Below are 25,894 nucleotides of genomic sequence, written 5' to 3'. Positions count from 1 at the left end.
TTTTTTTTTTTTGTACATTTCTCAGCCGTCCTCCGCAAAACAACAACAGGAAATGACCAAATCAGCCGTGCGTAACTTGGAGGACGTAAAATACGATTCGGAAAATAAAATGAATTTACACCTCAGACGAATTTAAAAGGATTGTGCGTCTAAAAACGTAGGAGACGCACAAAATAATTCAACAGACGACATTCTAACCTACTCTAACATGTAAGCATTCGACCAAACTTAACCAACTTGGTAGGAAACCCGATTTAACACACAAATGAAACGAAAGGCAAGTATATTATATAGAACATACTGTTTAGTAGAAGAAACGCTTACCTTTGGAAATAATCAGTACAGCTAATGGCTACACCATCATGAAATATTCCCATGGCGTGAACGACTTGTTTTTTAACTTCAGCCTCGCATACGATTTCAAAGTTAGATAGAAAATGATCTGCTACCGCAATCAGAGCATCCTTGGGCCAGCGGCTGAACCAGTCCATTGTGCAACCGCTGATTAGACCTGGAAACTTTAGAGACCTGTTGCGGAATTTCTCACCGACCTGCAGAAAAGAAAAACGTGGAAAAAGAAATCAAGCATCAACTGTCAAAAGCAAGAAATTAGTTACTGATTATTCGAACAAAAGTAAAAACGCACCGGCGAGAAGCAAAGTACGACGTGAAGATTATGTTTCGCCCGCGTCAAGAAGTAGTCGTACAGATTTTCCCCCGTGGGTGGTCGCCTGGGGAACTCCTTTTTCATCACAGGAATCAGCTCGCCGCAGATTTCATCGATTTCGTCTCGAGCAAATAGATTTGAGATCTCCCCGGAGGAAAGTAAGTTGTTGAGATACTCGAGGAAGCCTTCTTCCTTGATCTCTTGGTCAGTGAAGATGAATGTTATTCCTTGACCTTGCATTCCTGCCACTCTGTAAAGATACTTCAAGTCCTCCATAAGGTTGGATGAATTGTAAGACCTGAAAGATTTGAGGGACATTTGTGGTCAACAGAAGATTGAGCTGAGTGGCTAGCTGACTGTGTCACCGCCCCAAAACAAACCATTCACTGACTAAATGACTGATGGATGGACTTGCGGACTAAATGACTGACTGACTGACGGACAGACGGCAAAAACGGCTGTACTGAGTGACTGAGTGACTGAGTGACTGACTGACTGACTGACTGACTGACTGACTGACTGACTGACTGACTGAGTGATGAGTGAGTGACTGAGTGATGAGTGAGTGACTGAGTGATTGAGTGACCGAGAGACCGAGTGACCGAGTGACTGACTGAAGGACTGACTGAAGGACTGACTGAAGGACTGACTGACTGACTGACTGACGGACAGAGAGATAGGCAGACAGAGATTGACTGACTGAGTGTCCAACCACCGATTACATTACGTCCTGTCGAAACTAAGAAAGACAGAAAGAGCTACATGGCTTATGTACCTGCTAACTGACTGAAAAATGTGCTATCTAGCCAGTTGTCTGAAAGGCTGACTTGCTTACAAACTTCCTGACAAAACAAGGGATAAACAATGGTTACACTGACTCAATAATTGACTCACGGGCGTATTCACTAAGTCCCGACAAACTACAACACACAATGATAACTTTCTAAAGTTTTATGATGTACGACGGGATCAGAGGCTTGCTGGGCTTCCTCCATTAACGACAAACAATAGTCAGGAGTATTAATTCACCTTGTAAGGGTAATCTGGAATGTCCTGTAGCCAGCGATGAAAGAAGCCAAACGAGTCAAGCTCTGTTTTCCCGAGCCTCCAACTCCTACGAGGAGAGCGTTACCGCGTGGAGTACGAATAATACGGGACACCTAAGAAAAACACAGAATGCTAAACCTGTTTTCGCTCGTCAAGAAAGGGGGAAGTCCCTAACTTTTCACTGGCCTACATCAATTTTAAACGTTTGAGTTTTGAAGTCTTCTAGTGTTCACATGATTGCATATTCCTTTACATTTGGTACAGTTATAAGGCTTTAAAAATGCTGAGGCTATTCAAAGCCTGAACAGAAAAGGGCGATAAAACTGATCGAACCTAACCGATATAAATTAGATGGCCAATGAAACTGATGTGAAAAACTGCGATGTCTGAAAGTTTCGGAAAACTGCTAAAGCTGGTTTACATTCACGAAATCTAAAAAAAAACCCTTGATTTTTCATTGACTTACACAAAAATTAATACTCCACTAACTTTTATGATTGCAACGAAATGATGGTGTAATTTTTCAAAACCTTCGAGTGAGCCAACGTATGAGGTTTGTTTGTGTTTAAAAGCAAGTGATGTCTCTCACCCTCATAAGATGAATCATAGCGTCTCTGAAGAACACCAGGTCCATACCAGCGCCTCTGATGCTCTCGTTATACTGCTCCAGGTACATCTTGAGTCTTTCTTCAAGACCTTCAAACGATGGGATCTTCAAAAAAAATTGAAAACACAAGAGAGCTAAATTTGACAAAACGTGAAAGCTTCTGTGCAAGGTTTAACCAGAACATACAGAAAAAAAAAAACAGTGTGGGAACTCTGCAACTCGATTTTTAACACTCTTGCACTGTTTGATATGCAAACTCCAACAGTGTCCAAAATGGTTTAGTTAATATTTATAAAAAAGTTTGGACAAAATTCTTCTTCTTCTTTAACGTTCTTTTTTCCCAGTGGTTCAAATGGCCTTTTTGGGGGCCCTCAAACGTCAGTGTTTCCTTTTATGTGTATTTAAACAAACTTGAAGTTGCTACTGTTATGTTAGTTGGCAGTACCTTCTAAAACTCGTAGTGTCCAGATCAAACAATACTTGTACACGACGCGATAAAACAGTTGCAAAGACGAATTTGATAGCCGTGAAAACGCTGATATGAGCATTGATGTGTTCTTACCAGTTCATAAACCTTAGGAGTTTCAAAATCGGCGTCCTCAGGTTCATCACCTGTAGCTTCTGGGGCATCTCTGAATAGCGGTAACAAATATTTAATGAGAACTAATAAATAAATAATACTAAGATCGATAAAGATAATCAACTGTCTTAATTACTTCCTACATATAACCATAGCAAAACAAAAGAAACAAATATAACAAAAGTACAACAATAGAAGCTCAAGAAATGATACATTGAATAAGTTAGGCTTGAGGGAATATTTTAACACAATTATGCGCATAAGGTGGCAAAATACGTTAAGTGACAAGAAAACGTGCGACTATTAGGAAACCTTATGCGCATAAGCGTAGATCCTTTTATAACGCAAAAACTAAGCTACACATTTACTTGACAATGACATCCGACGATGTCGAAATGTCCTATATTTCTTTCGCTAATATTTTTGTTGAAAGTGGTACATTAGCGTCAAATTGATGCGTTGTTTACGGTGGAAAAGTGGTTCCAATTTTTCAAGTAGTTTAGCCTGTAGTTCCACATGTATGTTCTAAAACACAATACATACCTTAAGAAGTCGACAAGGTATGGCATATTTTCAATCATAGCCTGTAGCTCTTCACCAAGTTCCTCGCCAATGACTCGCTTCATGGTCTTCTCAAACCAGTCCTTGTCGGACTGATTCGTAAAGCGGTCGGAAATCACTCGGATACATTCGTGTTTCCATAGAGACATCAATGTTTCTTGAGTCGATACAACATCGGAGATGCAGTAAAGGATGCCTTGCCAAATCCTGGACAAATCTCGGAGGTTGAAGATGTAGTGAAACTTGGCTGGAGTGGGAAGCATTTTGATCTGGAGGTAAAATGAAAGAAAGCGTCAAATATTCACTAGACTCTGAAAATAACTTCCGCTCAGGTTGTCGAAACGTCCGTTACCAACAACAGTTCTTTTCAGAACTAAACTCACCCAGACGATCACACTCTCAATATCTATAGAAGCCCGCCTTACAATAACTGGAGACCAACTAGAAATCTTTCGGGTTACTTCAGTCTCCAGACTCAAATGAACATTATTTTTCTGTCCTTTATTTACACATATTTTCTTGTAAAACTGTATGAGTGAATAAAGGTGCTGTTGTTTGTGTTGTTGTTGTACGGAAACGCCAAATATATTAATTCAAGTCATGAAAGCAATGCATAGACGGAAAAAACACATCAGTACATTGCCATTGTACGACAGGTCCATTAAAAGTTAACAATAGCTATTGTTTTCGAATTTGTTCCGCATTTCTTGATACGGTTACAGAAAGCAGGGAGTCTGCTTTGTTACGGGATGAAAAGATGATCACAGAGTAAGAAAAATCGCACACTCTTGCATTTTATGATCAGTAAAGAACATTACCTTCGTCAGTTGCCACAATCTGCGAGTGCATGGCACAAGCTGCTTAGCAAGCTCTTGTATAACACTTGAAAAACCACGCTCTGAGCAGAAATGACCAGCCGCGATCACACCTTAACGAAAAGAACACAGATCATTAGATTGATATAGTGTTATTTCCACCACTCTTTTGAGAGTAGTTCCTAGACAAAAACCGGGAACAATTCGTAACCACAGTACAGTTTGTTAGTGATAACGTTCCCTAAACTGACCAAGCAGTTTAGATAACAGAGATATAGTTGCAACATTCATGCAACTGAAACAATCGCTGCGTCGTGCGCAGAGAGATTTGAGGATACATTCTACGAAGACCAGAACTGGGGTGGGACATGTTACACTCAAATCTCATTCCCATTGCTGCTCTAGTCAATTAGTTCTCAAGCTGTACATACTGATACTATCATCTACAAGGCTAATGTTTCAAAGAAAAATGCACGGGACTGTAGCTCCAAAAACAGAAACACGTTGGAGTAGCAGCTTGAACACTGGAATCAAACTCGACACCGTAAGAATCCACTTCTGTTCAGTCTTTTATCTCCCAATCAAACCGTTTTTCGTAATTATTTTCTTTTTGTTCTTGATGTTGTTACTGTTCCTTTTTCGCTGCGACCGTGATTTAAGAGTGTAAACGGCATAAGCTCTCTTGATGAGCTTTTTGTGCTCTTAGCTTGGAGTAAATGCCTACTTAGAAATATTGCTAGATGTTCAAATAAAAAAAACCCATTCCTAATGAGAGGACAATCCAAAACCAATTAGATCTTCCAGGTGACTGTACCACTGACATTTAACGCACAATACCTACAACATTGAGGAGCACAAGCTAATATCTTACCAAAGATCTTGTCAATAGAGTTGTTACTTGGCAGAGTACAGTTGAACACACTGAATTGTCTTTTCAGTCTTTGTGGAATGTCATTTCTGCCACCTCCCGGGTGAATCATGGCCGCTAAGAACTGGATGTCTGCTAGGGTAGTGAAGTCGCCAGGCTTCTCCAAGTTATAGAAACCTTTGTTCTCCATAACCTGGCGGACTATTTCATTTGTCACCTGAGGAATGACAAAATCCAGCATGAGAAGAGAAATTTGGAGCTGATTGTAAGATGGAGTTGACCTTGAGAAAAACTGAGGTGAATTCATAAAATGCTGCGTTCCTAATTTTGAACTGCTTGCCATCTCCATTCAGTTGGCCTCTTCTAAAACCTCTCGGCGAATTGATTCTCGATTGTGAAGGAAAATCTAAACCTGATTATTAAACACTGGATCATTGGATAATGCAGTTGAAGAGTTTTCATTGGCTTAGCCAAGAGGTTGATAATTACCGCCTTTGTTAGGAAGCTTTATTAATAAAAATTGCAACTTTATCCAATAGCCTTGAAGAAATCTGAACAAACCTGGTCGCCCCATTCGTTGATAATCGGCATGTTAACATCATCAATAAACACTGTCATTCTCTTGCCGGCTGGTGGTCCGTATGTGTTGCCCATTCGCTTATCGACATAGCTTTCGATGGTTCTTTGGAACATCAGCGGAGTGGAGGCCGACGAGAAGTTGAAGCTTTTACTTAAATGTCTCTCAGGGTCATATTTACCCATGTTGCCTTTTATCATGACAGTCTTGGCTGTTCCTTGCTCGCCAATTAACAAGGCGGCCTGGTGAAACAAATACAAATTATCAAATAAAAACGGTTACTGGAAAAGGCTATTAGACAAAAATCGACACAGTCACGTTTGTGGTATAATTGGCAACAAAGTTATCAGCAAATGACTAAATATCTCCCTGGTTGAAAAAAACTCTTGTTTCGCACATGGCAATTTCCTCTTTTTTAACTTGTCTAAGTGCATCTCTGAACAAAATATATTTGACTGCAGACTCAACTGCAATGACAACTGCAGCAGAACTTCAGCAACGTAATCCTCGGCAATCAGCCTGCGAGCAAACGAGAGGCTGTTCGCTCGTATTAGAACGCTTGTTAGGCAGGCTACAGTAATCAAAACAATTTGAACCCCCTGGAGTAAAAAAAGGGGGGAAAACATATTAAAGCGGCAAGCCAAAAAAGTAGAATCGTTCCAAACCTTTCCCTGTTTGGAAACAACATGAATGAGGTAGTCTGTCCGCACATTATCCACGTTTGGGACCAGAATGGACAAGAAGTCGGGGTTGTGATCCTTGGGGTAGATGTATTCCTCCACCCGTTTGTTCCAGTGTTCCCAGTCACCTGCAATGTAAGAACACATGGAAAATTACAATTATACATAGAAAAATCAAGCATCACAATTAATTTTGAAATAGTTTTTCTTCACACAGATGTTTCTAACGCCCTGGCTAAACGACAAAAAAATGTCATGAAACAAATATTGATCCGTTTTGTTGACAAGTGTGGGCATTTATTCCACAGGTTGTTTTAGAAATGCGTTGAAACGAACATTAAGTTAATTTTCGGGAGGCAAGGTTTGCTTCAGTCTATAACGAAGCAACATGTATTTGTTCCCTCAGAGTTTCCTCGCTGACCAATGTCCCACGCCGGATAACAGAACGTAAGCAAACACACCGGAAATTTCAAACTACCTGCTTCGTTGACAAGAAATTCAAAGATTGTATCCTGCGATCCCTCCTCGATGGGAGGCAAATCAAGTTCAAAATTTGCTCTTGTAAATTCCTCCATCTTAGCACGATCGTCCAGTTCCAACAACGCGCCAACACTCCACATTACACAGAAGATGTAGAGCCTTTCAAGGTGAGAAGCTGACACATTGGAGCCGTCCTCTTTCTTGGGGATCAGACCCTCGAGAATCGAAATGGCCTAGTAATAAACCACAAGAAAACTGGTCACAACAAGTTATAAAAGTACTAAGTATCATACTATCATTAAATAGCGAGAAATAGCTATCGCAATGTTTATAACGCGAGCGTGCCCTTCGATAGGTTTTCCAACGCTTTCTTAACACATTTTGGGGAAAATTAACAAAGACTAGGAAACAAACACAAAACTCTTTTAATTGTTTGTTTGTTTTTAAGTCCAGTCATGCAGTTTAATGTAGAGCAACGTATTTTCAGTAAAGTAGTAAAATTGCTGTTCCGTTCTACGTGGAATTGCCAACCCAGAGAAGATTAAATATTAATTTCTGTAATACAAGACACTCAGTGTAAGCCACTGGAAATAATGTACAACAAATTTCCAGCAATAGCTAGCATTGAAAAAGTCTCAAGGAATAAGAACTTCGGCACTGTATCAAAGCAATTCAGAACATTTTTGTTACAGCACGGCCTACTAATAGCTACCAACAGCTCACCTGCACAATGTAATTGTGTTCCAAAATTTCCATCTTGAAGACACAATTTTCTTGTACATAGCGAAGGACCTCTTCAAAAGATTTGTCAAACAGACCTTTCAAGACCTCCGCCTCAGGTTCTGGTCGCTTGTTGAGCCATGCCTATGACAAACTCAGCGTGAGACCAACATAAAGTGACTCTTTCACTTTTGGGTATGGTTATGGGTTACCAAAACAAATCGTGTGCACGGATTGATAATCATTTCGGCCAGTCTTTCAAATAGCGAGCCAAGTCTTTTATGTTATCTAACTGTCCAAACAGCAGCAGATACAACTTAAAATGAATGATTTTCAACTTCGGTTAGCCACCCCTCCTACCATTTCTTCACAGTCAAAGAAATTCCGGCACAGCATTTTATTGTTTGATTTCTGGGTAACATAATGACGTAACATTCTCCTACAGTAACTTGTTTTGGCGTAAGCAGACTGGTTGAACATTTGAAATACCTCTTTCTCCTCCTACTACTTCACAGTCTGTTATTAGGGTCATTAGGCAAATCTTCTCCATTGCGTGACAACTCAAATAACAACTGTTTGGAAGCCTACTGAAATACTTAACTCATGATCAGTCACGCAATCCTCACCTGAAGCACAGGTCTCCAATCCAGCCCAGAGGAGCTCATGTACACCATACCGTTACGTGACACAGTAGCTGGTGAAGCGTTATCAATGTTGTGAGGCTCAAAGATGATCTTACATTGAGGAGACATGGGTATTCTGTCGCCATTAGCCAGAGTCAAGGTCTTGTTATCATCCAGGACACTGTTGAGATTCTCAATCCAGATGGCATCCACTGGTCCGTCCAATACAATCCAGATTCGTTCGCCTGGTGACAGACACGACAAGCTTTGCTCAACGACTATATAGTTTGATTGTGGTACAAGCAGCACAACAGCACAACAAACCACTCAAATAAACCAGTCACATAAACCACTTAAACAACAAAACAAAAACAGTTGGATACTCCTGTCATAACCTTCCATGCAGCTATAATTTTGTGACTTATTGGTCTAGACGATACCAATATCGTTCTAATCAGTTCCTTTGTAAAGTTTACCCATGCATGGAGTACACTTTACCAACCAGTTTCTCGTATTTTATAATGCAATGTAATCTGCATAGCTGAATATCTTATGGTTCAGTCGCTTGGCAAATGCATCTCCAAAATAGCTTCTCTTTGCAATAGCGTCGCCATTTAGTCATTAATAAGAAGATAGGCCTGTATGTGTATGTTTCGAGTTGATCGTTAGTAGCAGAGCCTGCTCCCTGTTCGCTGTTGTAATTCTGACTTTAATTACCCCCAAATGGTGAACATTACGTGTAAGTACATCGCTCTTAATCAACCAGTTGTTGTTATTCTTTACAGTTACAGCGGCGGTGAAGAACGCCGTCAGAATCGATACAAACCTTTCTTGGCACGAAGTGTCTTTCTCCAGAGAGTAGAGAAAATTCCGTCAGTCCAATCATTTGTGGCAACATCCAGTCTTCCAAACATCTGAGGAGCAGTGATGGCTTTAGGGTTCATTCTCATTTCTCTGTGCGGTGTCCCACAATCCGTCATGGCCTTCATCAACAAATGGATACACGCAGTTTTCCCCGCCCCACTGGGGCCCAGTACCATCATGCCGTGACGCACTCGCTGGGTCTCGAATAACTGCAAAGGACGTAGAATCACAGGCACGTTAAATTTGCACGACAAGACTGCCATTAGCAGTAGAAAAATTAAGCATAGCGTTTTCCTTGTCAAATATGGCAAATTAACGAAGATTTTCACACATTTGCTGGGTGGAATTTTACAACGAATAGCTTCACTTTATTTAAACGCAAGAAGATATGCGAATACGGGCGAATACAATGCAAGTAACACCACGACAGAGTATCCTGCAACTGTGAAGGAGTCGCATCTAAAAACCATCATTGACAGTACATGTATACTGGCTCGCCCCTTTTTCTTAGCCTTCCAACAAAGACAATCACATACAAAACGTAAAGTGCCCCTATTGCTGTTACGAACGCTCGTCTTTTCTTCGAGCAGGAAGTCTACTGAGAGGATACAAAGGACGCAGCCATTACTCCAGAATCACATTCTTCATGAACAGATATTAGAAAGCACGAGGCCGCGTCGGGCGTCCCAGCCACACAGATTATTACCTGGATAAGTTTTAGCCTCCAAGATGGATGGTTGATGAGTCCAGCCTCTTCTACTTGATTGGCAATTGCTTGTTCTAACTCTGGATAACCAGCTTTGTCCAGCACAATACCAGGGAAGAGATCGTTTATAAGACTCAAGAACAAGGGCTCGTCTTCATCGATCTGAAGGAGAAATGGGAACAAAATTCGAGATCAAACTACAGTTTAAGAAAGCCACCGACCGCGCTTCTCTTGCAGTAGGCAATAGAGAGGAAGAAAAGGAAAGATTTGTCTAATCGCATGTGATAGTGTCTACCTCTTGTATTGAGAACTAGCCATCTTCCGTTAGCTAAAGTGGTTTCAGACGTTTTTGTTGAAACACCTCCTGACATTTAGAGAGTTAATACTTTCAAACAAACCCACGAAACTACCATTTTCAGCTTTGACCCTGTTGCCAAATTGGTGCCAGAGGTCAAAGATTTACTCGAGAAACAAAGACGGAAGTCCTTTGGGAACAAAATTTGTGCTAATACTCCATATTGCTATTGACACTATTAAGGCTGGTTTCCATATGATCGCAGACGATCGCGGATCGCGGATCGCAAAAAGTTCTGCGATCGTCTGCGATCATATGGAAACACGCATCTGCGATCGTCCGCGATCCTGCGATCGTGATCGCAGACGATCGCAGACGATCGCAGAAAGATAGAACCATGTTCTATCTTCTGCGATCGTCTGCGATCGTCTGCGATCGTCCGCGATCAATTGCGATCGTGCGATCATATGGAAACCAAAGTTCTGCGATCTGCGATCGAAACGTATCCCATGATATTTTGAATTCCGACCCATGATTCAACGCTTCTTTGCAACAAAGCAACTGCTTATTTGTTGTAAACATGGCTGGCGTTGAACAAGGTAACGTCAGTAACGAGAAATTTATGGAGGAATTTACGCGATATCAGTGCGTTTACTACCGTAATAGTAAAGATTTCAAAGACAAAAGCAAAAAGGCTAACTGCTGGGAAAAAATCGGGGAGAAATTTAATTTATCGGCGGCTGAGGCACAGGTCAAATTCCGCAACATAAGAAATGCGTATGGTAGTTATCTGAAGCGATTGAAAACGCTACCTTCTGGATCGGGGCAAGATGCAGTGCCGAGGAAATTTCAAAATAGGTTGACTACAAGTTTCCTCCTCGACATCCGCCATATTGTTTGCTGCGATTTTCCCGCCAGCACAACGCGCGTGTAATTTTGACAGTTCCGCTGTCCGAAATGTATGCAACAGTCGGCTCTGCGATCGCTTGCGATCGTCTGCGATTATATGGAAACAACTCTCTTTGCGATCGTCAACGATCTGCGATTTGCGATCCGCGATCGTCTGCGATCATATGGAAACCAGCCTTTAACGTCTTACCAGTTTGGAAAGGTTCATATCCCTGAGTACTCTCATCACAATTGTGTTCTCACTGTCTCCAACACTCAATCGTTTTGCAGCGCCAAGAGTTCTCAGAACTGATAAAATATTCCTCAAGCCAAAGTCATAGTGAACCTGAAGAGAACATTAGCAAAAGCAGAGTTAAAAGAAAACTGCTTATAGCAATTTACGATAGGAAGACCGTAAGTGCAAACTGAGAAGAAACGCTTACGTAAACTGAAACAGTTGACAGAAAAACATGCATAGTCTATTCACTGTTCGACTGGAGCAGAAGAAAACAAATAAAGAGAAATAAATCGTTATTTTTGATCAAATTACCTGTTTAGAAAGTTGCTCTTCGCAGAGTTTGTACAGAGTGAAGAATTTCCTGGCCAAAGTGACATTGTCAATAAAACCACAGCTAGCGAGCTTGACACGGATGATGATCTGTCGGTCAGGCACCATCATGGCCACTGTACGGAACTGGATCTTAAGATTCTCTGGAAGTTCCTGTCTGCCAGCATAGCCAGGGTTCATCGTCAAGAAGATGCCTGAGATGAAGTAAAAAAAAGAGCGTTGTAAAGTAAAAGGTACTCCTTGTAGTTGCACAACTAGTCTCTCTCCTCTCTCTCTTTCTGCCTTGAATGGGAACAAGCCATTGGAAAAAAGACACATTTTTGGAGTACGACTGTTTAAACCACGTCTGAAATTATATCTTCGACTCTAAAATATTATGCGGCCTGTGGTTTTCTTCAGTCTTCTGCGACAATCAGCAAACCGTTTCGGAGTATCAAGTCACTTATTAAGTAATGTAACCGACTTTCAGACGAAAACGGTTTCTAGGATTTTCGCACGTTTTCGAATGTGCAGAACAACAAGATGTCGCCCTGTCAAGGTAAATGTGTGCAAATACAATTTACGGCGATACAGGGAACGCGAAAGCAAGTTACCAAATTCTGGATTCATTTCCACCACATCTCCGTCCGAGAAGATAAACTGCTTCTTCCTCTCCTTCTTGCACATGAGCACGATGTAGATCTGCTGCGCAGCCACTGATAACACAGGCAGGTCAATACGGTTGAACTCATCAAAACATCCCCAACTGCCTGACTGGGCCAGTCCTGAAATACGCAAGACAAATGAGCTATTATTGACGGCTCTATGGTAATAGATAACTTCTCAACCTTCTGCTCTCTGGGAACGTTTATACACGGCGTAAAAGAGCGGTTCTAGACGTGAGTTCGATCTTGGGTGAGGAAAAGACAACAACTAAACAACCAATCCGGGATATCACACGGAATCACCCGATCAGTATGAAATTTTTCGGGCAACGTGGCCGAGTGGTTAGGGCGCCGGACTTGAAATCTGGAGATCGTTGGGTTCAACTCACGTTCTGGCCACTCGCTGGTGTTGTTGTCTTTATAGTCCCGAGATGAACTCCTCAGCCATGGATTTAAATAACCACCTGGTTTGCCTCCTGCCAGTTGGGGGAGGTTTAACCTTGGTAAAATCTAAAAATATTTTTCGGCTAAAAGTATATAACAAACACAAGCTTTCGACAGCCCGTTGAAGACTGTAGTTAAGACAGTCGAAAGCTTGTGTTTTAAATCTACCTTTGGCCGGAGAACGTTTTTCGATTTTACCATGATTCATCCTGGCTGCGACGTGCATGAGAATTAGCTCAGGTTCGGGTTTTCGTACATTAACTGGGAATACTGGAAAGCCTTTGAATCCTTTGAGTCACAGATCTTATTTTGCGGTCGTTTAACTCTTCAGAAACATTGAGAACTAGCGTTAAATATGTTAACCTTTGAAAATTCGCCCCAGTCCTCTGTAGTCCATCTGATCCGAGCAGTTGAATACAACCACATATTTTCCAAGAGCTTTTCCCATGTCTTTGGTGGTTTCTGTAAAATAAAAGAGAAAACACTGTAACGCGACAAATACATCAACTACTTGACTGTATGATTATCAAAGCTGATACAAAGGAGCAATCCAACCTTCCATTCGAGTCACATAAGCTAAAACTACTGATCCTTAAATTTCATAGCAATCTCGCAACTGACTCAACGCAAACCTGTTTTTCCAGTTCCAGCCGGTCCAGCCGGCGCGCCACCCATAGACATAGCAAGGGCCTGGGCCAGAGTAATGTAGCAGCGATCGGTCAGCGGTGTAATGACAAGCCTTTCTGTACAGCCAAGGAATTCGTTCTGGTAGATGAAGTCCACGTCTGTTATGGAAACTGAACACTTGTCCGTGTCATCGTTGAAATAGAAACGAATTTGTTTCAACCACTCAAAGTCTGATGGCGTCTTGATGTGCATGCGACACTGAAGGAGAGGAGAGAATTTTCAAAAGAAATCATTTAATCTAAAGGTGTTATGATTCGTCCGTTTTCTTTCAAATTAAAATTTCAAATTCGGCACGTAAAACGGTTCAGGTATCAAGTCTTCTGTTTTGAGAGCATGTTTCAATGCGTTAAAAGAAGGCAGTTAAGACAGTAAAGAACTGATGAAGATAGATGAAACTACTAACAGGTCACAAACTAAAGGATGTGACTGTTCCTTGATAGGGCAGATTCCTGTTGCGAGAGTTTATGCTAAAGCTTTGATGGAAATGTCGTTATTCACCGCCAAAATCCCACCAAGATTTTAAATCAAACAATTAACTTAAAATAATTATTTCTCGCTGTCAAGTTATTGCCGCAATCAAGTGTCGTAATTAAGAAGTGGTCATTTTTATATTTACTTGATTTGTTTCTTTCAGTTTAAGTGGCATGCCTGTGAACTAGCTAGGTGAAGCTAAGCGCATCGACCAATATAAACAACAACATTGGAACAGTTGTTTTATTACCATATTTTACTCGATTATTTTTGTACTTAGCGTATTACGAATTGCAATATTTAAATCCCACCGCCCGAGTTTCACTATACAGGATTACCAGGTAAGACAAACTTTGGGAATGTGTTCTCTGAGGTTATTTAAGCAACAGACCACAAGTTTTTTATGGTTTATAGGCTGATAAACCACGCGGAATGTTGGAAGAACACCAGAAGAATTCGTAAATCACGAGCTGCAGGCGAGTGATTTACGAATTCTTCGAGTGTTCTTCCAACATCCCAAGTGGTTTATCACGCCTCTAAACCATAAAAACTTGTGGTCTATTGCTTTTATATAATAACTCAATAAACCATAGCTGATTGACCAATCAGGGCGCTCGCATTCATTTGATTATTATATAAAACCAGATCACTCACCAGGTCGTCGAAAATGTCTCTCTGATGCACGTGAATGGTGATGAGTGTTTCAAACTTCGTTCGTTCAACTTTTGTGAGTTCTTTAGTGGTTTGTTCGATCAACACGTTCAACAGTTCCAGAAAGGCAGTGTTGGTTTGCTGCATCACCTTCTTGTCATACTTAGCGTTTGTCAGCGCCTCTGTGGAGTCTCTTGTCCATATCATCTGGATTCCAAGCAGGCCGACCTACAAACAAAATTTGCACAATTACTGTTAGGAAAACCAATCACATATATTATAATTACACGCATGGTCGAAACCAAAGACAAATGCTTCCATTGCCCCGATTTGTAAACACTTTAATCGACTGGCAAGTCCGTTACAATTTTCTTTATTGAAATCCGAGTATCTACATTTGACAGAAACGTCGCGTTCTGAACGGCCTTGATCTCTAACTTTGCTTACTTTAGGTTCAACACTTGTGAGGGAAGGGTAAAATGAGGATTTACAAAGTCAATGAATACAAGACAGCGTCTCCTTCGTCTCTTTCCATATCTTTTTCTGCCCACACCCCTTATTTTATTGAGCGGATTTTAGCAGTATTTTTGGCATGAATGAAACGATGTTCAACTTTTTGGAAAGTTGATCCAGCCAGTCGTGGTCCACAGATCGTCACAAGAACTTATTTCAAAAGCCTTCTCTAGAACACGATAGAGCAAAACATCAGTACCTGAGCCGGAAATGTACTAAGAAACTCCAGCAGATTAAAACCTTGATCTTGAACAGCGGTGTGCGCTGTACGAATCACGTGATGGACTGACTTGCGTGACATCTCTAACAAAGTACCTAGCCAAACTTCAACATTGCCTTGAGCCATAACAGGTTTTTCAAGCTACAAACAAAAACAACAGAACTGGTAATAAGATAAGGAACACAACAATGCTACTGACACACCCTAGCACAAGTTCTTCTACCAAAAATAGCAATATTTTCAGGGATTTTTTTCGAGATTTGAAATTCTTTTCTTTTTCCCTTGCAAAAGCGGATTCATTACACATGGGCTCACGAGATGGAGTGGTAGTGTATTTAAAGCGAGAGAATAAACATTTCTCACCTCGATTGTTTCACCCTCTGAAGAGATGATAGCAAGAATACGGTCGTAGTCCTTTTCATGGAACTTGACTGTCTTGGTGTTATCAAAAACGTTCAACAAGTGGGCCTGGAATATTTAACAATTATTGCATCGATTAACAACGATACTGTGCTTGAAATTTCTAACCACACGATAACTGAGGGGTAACAAAGACCATACAGTTCAGCTTTATTTGGTGTGGGGAAGTGCCATGGGTGTGAAATCTTGAAAACTGATTTTTGCAAGCTTGCCTCGAAAAATTCCAACCTGCAAAGACTTTTTTCTCATACACTTCGAATCAGCGGCAAGTAGCACCACGAGAGAGGAAAGAGGAACATGTGCCCGAGTTAATACGAGCAAGATTGCTCTCTGGTGTCCTCTACATGCTGCATGGTAAACACATAATAGTGTGCGTGTTATGCAAGGCGGTTGAGAGCGCCGGTAATCTCATACTTCCGTATAAGCATACATGCATACTTTGCTCTGAACACTCCAAACCCAATTACCCTTCTGGCAGAAAGTTGCTATAAACAGCTGCTTACTTATGGCCAATTATACTATCGTGTTGGCCAAACTGGTCCAACCTTTTTTTTTGTTTACCTGAATAGTGTGTGAATCGCTTGCTTGACCAAGAATTTCCAAGAGCACTGGATCGGAAACGAAGAAAAATCTTGGGAAAACGAGACGCTTCTTCTCCAAATACCTGCGAAGAGAAAATGTTTGGTTTAACAAGTTTGAATTCGCCAATGTTACAAAGTTTGCCTAGTTTCTACTTAACGATTGGATAATGAGCTGGAGATTTCTATCGAGTAATTGTTGATAGTTCATGCATTCGCGATAGAACGCTAGTAGATTTATACTAAAATAATACGAACGCATTTTGTCAACATTGAGGCTGTAACACGTGAAAACTGAAAGAAACTTCCACATCACTGCATACAATATTGAGCACTGACTGAAAAAAGTCATTTCTATACAGTGAAATTTGTCATTAACGGCATTAAGAACTGAGAGACAATTGAAATAGCCTGAAGGAAATAGGTGTTTGTGCAACAGTCGCTCAAATCATTAACCCAAAGTTACATAGCACTGTCTGTCCAACTGCCAGTCACTACATACCCACTAAGTGACTTCTGACAGAGTTCCAGCTGTTCCAAGAGATGTGGCAAGAGCTGTCCAAGAGTCTCGTCACCCACACAGCACTGTACTACATTAGCATTCTCATGTGCTCGAGTCATGATCTTTACCCACTGTTTGTCAATGTTCTGAAATCTTTTTGCTTCCTGAAAATAAAAGAATATCGACGATTCAAAGGGATTATTAACCTGACAATGAAAATTTTATGTTATCCTGGCTGTTAGTGTTTAGCTAAAGCTAGAGCACGTGAAGGAAAGACAATAGTTTGGGGGTAGCTCTCAAGGGAGTTTAACGAATATCCCCTCTAGGCTCTCGACTACCATGTGCTTTCACTGATCAAGCCTCGAGTCTGCTGGACATTCAGATTCTGTTCTCAACCTTTTCAAAAATTCTAAATGAGTTAGGTACCGCTGGGATAGCGCTTACAGTTGAGGTCCCAGCCGCATTTATTTCATTTTATTTCATTTAAGAGTTAAATTTACGTTCTTTTTTGATTCTGTGTAAAACTATCAATGGAAGTTGTGACAAACCTTTGGCAATTGTTTTGCAATATCTCCTCCAACAAACACAGCCTCAAGGTAAATCCACAAGTTCTGCACTGTTAACCAGTTCTCAATAATGTCGGTTGTGTTCGAAAGCTTTTGTACCCAACTCTGAATGTTCTTCTTGAAAGGCGCATTATACCTGGTAAGATAATCAGCGATCAAGTAAAGACGATTACAAATATGAATCTAAATCTAATAGTTCTAATGCCCGTTGAATTTTGGGTCCTGACCGAGTGTAATAAGTTTTAGATTTCGGTTACCCACAAACAGCAAGTAAAAATGATACCAAGTAACACCTCTTTTACCTCTTTTACCTCTCAAATACTTAAAATATAGTTAATAATATAGTCACTTATAGTTTTGTAATGTATTTTCAGTAATGTATTCCTCCGTATTGTATTTTTGTTCTCCGCATTTAGCTTAACACGGTGATAACCAGCTCGAAAGCTTTTTTAATTCCTTTCATAGTCATATGTAACATATATTTCTCTTCTCATATTTCTTGTGTAATACTGATGTAAATTCACTCTGTAAATAGTCCGCAATAAAAAAGTGAAGTTGAAGTTTAGAACGGTAAACGTTTTAAAGTTCAAGTTCGAGTTCTGGATTTTATGGGTTAACAACCGTTCGCCACAAGGTCTTCTCGCCTCAAATAGAGAATTAATCTTACCTGTTGCTCATTAACGACCCAAGCACCATTAAACTGTCCTCCATTAACGCCACAATCTCGGACGTGTTGTCGCCTCGCAGCAAAAGTTCTCCGCGATTCTTGAAGTTTGCGAACGTCAGTTCTCTTGTGCTCCAGTCGGCAACGACTGCCTTCAGTTTGGCTTCAATGTCTTTCTCTTTGACTGCAGCGATGCACACATCCTAAAGAGAAGAACGAACGTAAATCTCTGTAATACTTCTCCACGGGAATAATTGTAAATTAAAATTTGGCAATAAGCAAAACAACAACAAACCTCAATGTCTTCTTTATGTTTCAGTAGTGGTGCTTCCATGATGTTTCTGAGTGAGAACGTCTCTGACTCCATGTCGAACGTATGACCAGTCAGCCCGGCTATTCGGTCCCAGTGCCTTTGTTTCATGGCTTTGTTAGCCATCAGCTCAAGGAGCGGGCAGCTTTCGTTGAAGTCATCGATGGTTTGCTTTAAATCCTGGAAGGCCTGCCAGTCTTTTAAGGCTCTGGGAAGCTTACGGCATCTGTCGCAAGGTCAGAGACAGATAATCAAATTGACACTACGGTGTGTCAGTCAAAACATTTACAATTTTATTCTCTTATCAGGAGATCCAGTACAACACAGAAATACGTTGGATAAGATACGGTTTGGTCAGGATACTTACAAAATACTGGACTTTCAATCAAAGAAAACCTAAACCTTATATTGTACAAATATAAAAATATTGTAGAAATCAAGTAAGATACACTACAGCATGTGACTCTTTTGACGTAGAGAGATGCAGAATAGAAACAGTGAGTGTTTCAAACACTCCATTAGATATTGTGCGTAGCGCCTTCTGCAGCACGCTAAGTGATCTTTGAGTAATTCTCACCGGGTCTGAAAGTCTTGTAGTTCGATGTTGATCTTTTCGATGTTAACATCAACCCACAGGATGTCGTAATAGCCATTTACAGTATCGATGACGTCGTTGTACAGACCATAGAGCTTCTGTAGAAGGTTCAGTTCTCGGCGGATCTGCATAAGATCTGGATATTCAGTCACAGCGAGCCCAAACAGCTCTTCACCGCCGGAATACGTCACGTACTTGCGCCACAGAGCATCAAAACGGTTCTAAACGGAACAAGACAAGCAATTAATACAATTATATGTGACAAGAGCTCTTGACTGAACTGTTTCTGAACCGCCCAGTGACCTATCATCTACTTAAGCGCATCAACACTCGCCCTGGATGTGTCAGAAATCAATCGCAATAGTTCTCTGTCTCCACCAATTGGCACTCGAAAGACATCAACTGAACACCGTGAAAATAAATTGTCCTGCCCAAGGACACAACACGGAGACTCAAATACACTGAAAAGGCGAGGCCAGGGCTCAAACCCCGGGCTCAGGATTGGATTCAACACAATAAACCTCATGTGGTCATGTCGCTTGTAGATTACATTGCTATCACGAGAATTTCCAGGTAAGCAAACCTACCTGAAATATGATGAGTCGATCACTAGCCTCGCGAGGAGGGACGTTGGCAACCATTGGGCCGCTCTGATAACAAGACAGTACAATACAGTTAGGATAATAACAGATACTACAGTAAATGAAAGACAAAAGATAACCATATTGCAACCTCTTGTCTCCCGTAACAGAGGCATTGGCACGAAAACGTAACAGCAAATCCCCATCTTTTTTTTTTTTTTCTTTCGTAACAGCAACGCAAGCATCACAAATGTTTTTATAATTGCCGTGGAATCCAAATTCTTACAACCTTCGCTTTATCCAGCTTCCTGATTATACGGGGCAATTTTTCAGCTCCTTTAAAAGGTTGCAAGAAAATCTACCATAGATTTCTCGAACCTTTCGATATTTTGGGCCAATTTACGTTCCCTTAGATGGTTTGAAAAATCGGGATTCTACTCCATACACTACAGATATAAATATGCTGGAACACAAGGTAACATATTGGTCGTGAGAGTGGAGTCGACATAAACATACCGAGTGATAGTCTGAGGAGAAAGACGACACATCGACGATGAAGACTTGCACTTTGTCGATAAGATCTCCCTTGAAATTGGGCTGAATTTGTATGAGATGCCCTTGAGACTCAGTCTGGAGAGAGAAAGATAAAAATACACATTATCAGTGCAGTGCTCTTAATGGCTGCTCATTACTTTTTTTCGTTACAAAACAAGGAAGTACATTCAGCTAACTCCAAATTTAACTTTCAACTTTTAATTTCACTTTTTTCTAGCCCAAGACGACAGCCCCACCCACCAATATGAGGGCAAACAGGATGTCTGTCAAACGAAGTTGAAGACGATTAAGCAAATGAAAAAGTGCAAATGAACTACGTTCTGGTTACACCGTTTCCGAACAAATCTAATTTACACAATAGTGAAGACATAACATTTCCTCAAAACCTGAAAAGAAGTTCGAACGTTGAAGTTGCGATATGAATGCCAATACCTTATGAACGTCAATACCCAAGCTAACAATTCAGCAAATTGTCATCAGCGTACTTACCGCCAGTGACTGGAGTTTCTGCCAGGAATATCGAAGAGTATCCACCCTTTCCGATTCCTCTTTGGCGACGAGAAGTTCATAACGATTTAACACCGCATATGATTCCTGTGAAAACAAAACGAGAACGCATCCTTGAGCACACAAATAAAATGTGGCTTTTTTGCACTCTACGCGCGTGTAAAGCTGTAATCCTCATGGCCGGTACTGTAGGAACATCTAGGCCCCTTACCTCAATAGGCCCAATGGACATGTCAATCATGATCTCTCTGTCCCGGATCTCTTTCAGGGCGGCCATAGCATGCCGTATATCATCAAGGTCTTTGATTGGCCGGCTGAGACGCTTCGTGATCTCTTCAATAAAGGTGAATATTTCCTCCATTTCTGTTCGATACCTGACGTTACAGTTTCGACCAAACGCTACGCACCAGGCTCTTGTTTCTGCGCACAACGCTGTTTTCAGGCGTTCTGTGAGAAAAGCAGCAAATAACAGTTAAACAGAGAAAACGTTTTCGATAGTAGTTGTCGAATATGAAACTACAGGAACCACAGTAAAACAAACCACTATACCCAAAAATAGAATTAAGAGTAAATCAGAAAACAGGTGAAACGTGTTAACGACACGTAAACGAGCTCAAATGGCGGTTTCTTAGCAAATTCACAGCTATGGCACACATCTGTAATCCTACGAGTAACAACTACATTATAAAGGAATAAGTTGGTGGTAATTGTAAGTGTGAATTTGGACGCATAAAGGTTGCCGGATTCATAGCCTGGGTCCACTGCTGAAGATTTTAAATTTTCACAGCTAATCGCCAAAGAAATCTCAAATTTTCAGGTCTGAGAATTTGAGGGTCGATTAATACGATCTCTTCTGGTTGATGGTTTTCTTTCTTCTCGTCACACGCCTGATAAACTATTAATACGGTTTGGAGAAATGAACGTGTCATCACACGATACCTGTGAACAGTGCTATGGCTCCAGCTTTGTAAGACTCTGGTTCTTTCATGATAGTCTCCTCCAGCGCCTTGTACCTCAGAATCTGTGCCTCGAACTCCGACAGCTTGGGATCAGTTTCCAAAAACTTCGCAATCTCCTCTTCTCGGTCTTCTTTCCAAATTGGCTCATACTTGGTAAAAAACTGCAAGGCGGTCGTGACATCTTTCTTCTGGGAATTAATCGCTGTCGAAAGGAATGATACCAGTTTAGCGATTTCTTTGTTCTCGGCGACGTTTTTGAAGTAATTCGCTTTCTGCGGGAAGATTGCCATGCTGACGACTGTACCGGCGTCGCTATCCGCTGGCATTCTCGTAACTCTTCGGGATGGTGCGACGTCTGATCGGCTCTCGTCGTCGCTTCCCGCGTTACTTGCCGAGCGGCTCCGAGCCTCGTCATCAGAATCGTCTTTTTCTTTCTTCTCTTTTTTAATGAGCGCTTTACAAGTCCTGTTCCATTGCGACACGCCTTTGGACACAGACACGACATACTGTGCCGCTTTGTTTAGTCCTTGTTGAATCTCGTCCAAAGCAGGTTGCATGGTGATGTTTGGAATCTGCAGCGTCACGTTCGCCAAAAACAGCGGCGACAAATCAGGACCTGAGTCCCTCCCCTGCCCCGTGGAGTTGCTGTTTTCAAGATAATGAACTGCTATTGCCGCCTGTACGCGTTTGCGCATCCCATCTAACGTTGTTCTCGTTACCCGAACAATCGCGTCTACATTCTTATGAATAAAATGCATCAACAATTCCTGAGCTTCCATATTTAGTTGATCACGTATCTCGCGCTTGCGTTTAGCTGCAGCAGCCGCTGGGCTAATGACGGCGCTCCCCAATCGGCTGCTAGCCGAGCGACTATCTGGACGACTACCACCCGTGCGGGGGCGACTCCGTGCACTTTCCCCTCTAGGGACGATTTCATCTTTCGCTCCATCGTCCTTGTCGTTTGGCAAGTCGTCCAATTTCTCCTGATCTTCGTCGCTGTCAAGCTCGTCCTCATCTTCCTCGTCAAGTTCAAGTAACATTGCAATAAGTTCGTTAGCAGCTTCTTCCACTCGTGCGCTCTTTGATTCCAGCAGCTCTGAGCCTCGCTTACAAAGCTCCTGTGAGGATGCAATGCAACAGAAAGCGATTAACGGCAAACTGACTAAGTATCCAATCTATGGGAAGTAATAATATTTGTAGCTACTTTACGTTATCTTCAAAACGATTACGCGTAACAAGATTTGGAATATTAGGGTAGGCAAAGCAAAACTACCTGCATTACGATCACACGCAGTGCGCTCACTGGCCATGACTAACTGACTGCATCTTGGCTCGCTTGCCAACTTTTGGGGGTTTAACAACAGAACTAAATTTGCGCTAAGATATCAGTCCATATGCGGCATATTTCCTGTTACTCTAGCCTTTGGCTAGTGTCCTTCACATTATTTGGCCTATTTGCCTTCATTTTTTTCTTCTTTAAAAAAAGTAACAATAGAAATTAAGTTACCTCTGTATTTTTAAGGAATTTCTCTATCGTCCAAGGAGCATCACTGGGCAACTCACAAAGCGGTGTGTTACTCATCTCTTGCAACACTGCCTCTATTCTGAACTTGACCAGATCATTCGCTCGATCAATCAGCAGCTCGAGCTCTTTCAGAGCTTCGTACACGCTATCCATATAGGCGTCAAGACTCAGAGATGTCCAGTTTAGCATTGTGAGACCTGGCTCGATCGCTGCCTCCACTTTAGCCAGATGCGGCGACATCAGAGGTTTAAATGCCTGAGGTATTCTGCTCAGAACACGTACGCTTTCACCTAACAGCAGCTAAAGAAAGAGGGAAAAGAGAATTCGGGTCAGTCTGGCTGGTAGTTTTTAATTAGATAAACACATCTGTCCTTGAACCATTTCGCAATTACTTAAAAGAGAAAAAGCGCCTTAACGTAGTCTCCCATGACTTACTCGTTTTAGGAGATCGATTATTGAGACCGCAATTTTACTTTATGCCTCAGTATTATAATACTGGCACAAAACACGACGATAATCAGTTGAGAACTCGAGAGAAATTTAGAGGACATGAAACACAGAACATACATGAAGCAATTTAGTCTAGCAATGAAAACGCGCCTGAATACAAACTGTATTCTTATGTGTAATCATCTTTTCACGACTGCATTAATTCCTGTAAAATGACAAACATGAAAACAAATGCGATCATCTTTGCTGGATGGCTTATCAAGACCTGTAATACAAAACTGTGTGCAATGTTACTATGCAGGCTTCAAGCCGTATTTCATCACAAGCCATTTCCTACCTGAAGTCGGTTGAAGTTGTTCTTGATTGTTTGTCGTTTTTGGAGAAGGGTCTGGGCGCCAAATGGAATGTCCAGCCCTAAGCGAACCATACACTCCGATTCCCGGATGAGTGTTAGAATCTGAGGGTCAAAGTTCACGAACAACTCCTTGGTTTCAGGGTGACGAACAAGGAGGGAAGCCTGGAGACCAGACTTTGCTACTTCCACCTGCATGGTGCAAGAAAAAACGAACGTGAGATTAGATAAAACCCTAACGTGTAACAATTCAAATGAGAGCTCTTTAGCGGTGCCTTCTTTCCACGAATGCCGTGTCTTCATATTATTTACACGTGCTAGGAGAGACCGCTGTAACCGGATTTAAAACTGGTGAGAGTTTGTACTTGCCGCAGTTTGACGGGTAAACTGTTTCACAGCACCGCACCATCATACAATGTAGCTGTTCCTTAGAAAGAGGGTGCAGCGCAGTGGAACAGCCTGTTTGCCCTTGCTGGCCCTTAGTGAATAAGAAGAAATTTCACCACGGTCTATTTGATTTTCAATGCATGTACGTTGCAAAATGAAATATGGCACCACTGTTTGGGAGTAAAATGCCACTCTACAACGGCCACCTGGGAGCAAAATGAACTGGTCGATAAAAGAGATGTGACCATGAACATCAGAGATCAGGAGGTTATTGTAAATACATGTAAGGTCGTTTTAATGAGACGCGAATGGATAGACGCGCGATCGCGACAAGGTGGTCGTTCCTGGTGGGAAAAGCACCTTTTTCGGAACAAATCTTTCAGTTGTTACATCGTAACTGCTACCCGTATTATATACCTGTTTCATCCAGGCCTGATGGTATAGCACCTCAAACTCCAACAGAACCTTAGCCAGCTTATTGTAATTTTTGATGATCTTCTTTGCATCCGCCGTCTGAAGAATTGTAGGATACTTCTGAAACATTTCCATTGGCTCTTGAATCCTTCTGTACATCTGTCGGGCCCAGGCTATCTTGCCGGCGATGGGCGGTAGGTCCCAGGCCACTGGCGGATCGTTGCGATGCCTCTGGTAAATCTTTTGAATCGTATCGATGTCACGGCCGTAATACATGAGGATTCGCTCGTATTTTTCTTGGATCGTGTCTTTCAAGCTATCGAGAGACAACCTGGAGGGAAAAAGCTCAAATGAAATTACTGATTACAAAAATTTTAATATTACTTGGCCTTCTCAGTTGTCTTATAAAACTGGAATGACCGTTTTGCTTTGACCATCTTAGCTTTCTTTCTGTATATTCATATCCTACATTGTACTTCTCAAAAACTTACCTTTCAAACTTCCTAATTAATCTCAAAGCACGCTGAGTTGAAGGAATCCGGTCAAATGCGTTGTCCATAAAAATCTGAAGTTGAACCTGTTTTCGTAAACAAAAACATACATGTGCATACGTAGTTTACTACAAAACTTAGATTTAAATCGGTAACTCCAGTTTGGTGAAGTTTTGAAAACACGCACAATATGAAGCTCAACGATAGAACATAGAATCATGGGCGCAGGTAAATTAATGAAACGACAGCTCAACATACCAAAGAATCCCAATTTTTTATCCGAGGCCAGTGGGACTAAGTATATCGGTGAGTAACGGTACTACTTGTTGGGCGACAAGTTGATAGAATATATATATATATATATATATATATATATATATGTATATCTTATTAATCAAGCGCGAGGGCCGTACTGGTATAATATCGGCCCGATGACTTGACAGTACGGACCAAGCACAGCGAGGCCCGGACAAAAAAGACCGAGGGTTGATATTCTCCCAGTACGGTCCCGAGCAAGCTTGGCTAATAAGAAATTTATTACACGACTGAGAATGTTATGAAAAATGCCACGATCACGGACTGGAAAAACATCGAAGACTTCAAGCGTACAATTCTGAGTGGGAGGGCAATAGAGGCATAAGTACTCCCGTCTGCCGTGAAAGGAAACAGAAGAAAAGGTGTTTATGTGAAAGTTGGTTCTTTCAGAAACGTCAGCCATACAACGAAGATTGATCATGCGGGATCATTCGGGACAGTGCCCGGCCAAAATACCTAGAGAATGTTGGACCGGCAATTGATCAATCTGATTGGTTGACTTTAGCTGATTTTAGTTACTGGCTAAACTAACATAGTCCTGTAATAA

General features: G+C 41.4%; 1 protein-coding gene across 1 annotated transcript in view; it reads right to left on the bottom strand.

Moving 5' to 3' along the window:
* The window catches only part of LOC110040581 (dynein axonemal heavy chain 5-like), a 54,147-nt gene that overhangs the window by 16,501 nt on the left and 11,752 nt on the right, over positions 1-25,894 (bottom strand). Inside the window, exons 11-48 of the mRNA XM_020745831.2 lie at positions 25,033-25,118; positions 24,545-24,872; positions 23,726-23,932; positions 22,921-23,238; positions 21,394-22,531; positions 20,666-20,901; positions 20,437-20,541; positions 19,909-20,022; positions 19,399-19,461; positions 18,794-19,032; positions 18,202-18,442; positions 17,910-18,109; positions 17,225-17,378; positions 16,677-16,840; positions 16,158-16,260; positions 15,540-15,644; positions 15,156-15,317; positions 14,447-14,671; positions 13,267-13,519; positions 12,998-13,096; positions 12,140-12,310; positions 11,529-11,740; positions 11,190-11,324; positions 9,796-9,957; positions 9,052-9,298; positions 8,229-8,470; positions 7,606-7,746; positions 6,881-7,115; positions 6,388-6,530; positions 5,707-5,964; positions 5,149-5,362; positions 4,281-4,390; positions 3,445-3,731; positions 2,884-2,953; positions 2,304-2,426; positions 1,697-1,827; positions 647-965; positions 325-551 (exon numbers count right to left, since the gene is read on the bottom strand). Of these exons, the coding sequence (XP_020601490.2) occupies positions 325-551; positions 647-965; positions 1,697-1,827; positions 2,304-2,426; positions 2,884-2,953; positions 3,445-3,731; positions 4,281-4,390; positions 5,149-5,362; positions 5,707-5,964; positions 6,388-6,530; positions 6,881-7,115; positions 7,606-7,746; positions 8,229-8,470; positions 9,052-9,298; positions 9,796-9,957; positions 11,190-11,324; positions 11,529-11,740; positions 12,140-12,310; positions 12,998-13,096; positions 13,267-13,519; positions 14,447-14,671; positions 15,156-15,317; positions 15,540-15,644; positions 16,158-16,260; positions 16,677-16,840; positions 17,225-17,378; positions 17,910-18,109; positions 18,202-18,442; positions 18,794-19,032; positions 19,399-19,461; positions 19,909-20,022; positions 20,437-20,541; positions 20,666-20,901; positions 21,394-22,531; positions 22,921-23,238; positions 23,726-23,932; positions 24,545-24,872; positions 25,033-25,118 (7,967 nt within the window). The remainder of the gene's footprint in view (positions 1-324; positions 552-646; positions 966-1,696; positions 1,828-2,303; positions 2,427-2,883; positions 2,954-3,444; positions 3,732-4,280; positions 4,391-5,148; positions 5,363-5,706; positions 5,965-6,387; positions 6,531-6,880; positions 7,116-7,605; positions 7,747-8,228; positions 8,471-9,051; positions 9,299-9,795; positions 9,958-11,189; positions 11,325-11,528; positions 11,741-12,139; positions 12,311-12,997; positions 13,097-13,266; positions 13,520-14,446; positions 14,672-15,155; positions 15,318-15,539; positions 15,645-16,157; positions 16,261-16,676; positions 16,841-17,224; positions 17,379-17,909; positions 18,110-18,201; positions 18,443-18,793; positions 19,033-19,398; positions 19,462-19,908; positions 20,023-20,436; positions 20,542-20,665; positions 20,902-21,393; positions 22,532-22,920; positions 23,239-23,725; positions 23,933-24,544; positions 24,873-25,032; positions 25,119-25,894) is intronic.

Source organism: Orbicella faveolata, unplaced genomic scaffold (assembly GCF_042242905.1).
Source record: "Orbicella faveolata isolate gen_17 unplaced genomic scaffold, um_ofav_v1 contig_3, whole genome shotgun sequence".
Lineage (NCBI taxonomy): Eukaryota > Metazoa > Cnidaria > Anthozoa > Scleractinia > Merulinidae > Orbicella > Orbicella faveolata.
Note: the sequence above shows the minus strand (reverse complement) of the source record. Positions and strands in the feature narration are given on the sequence as shown.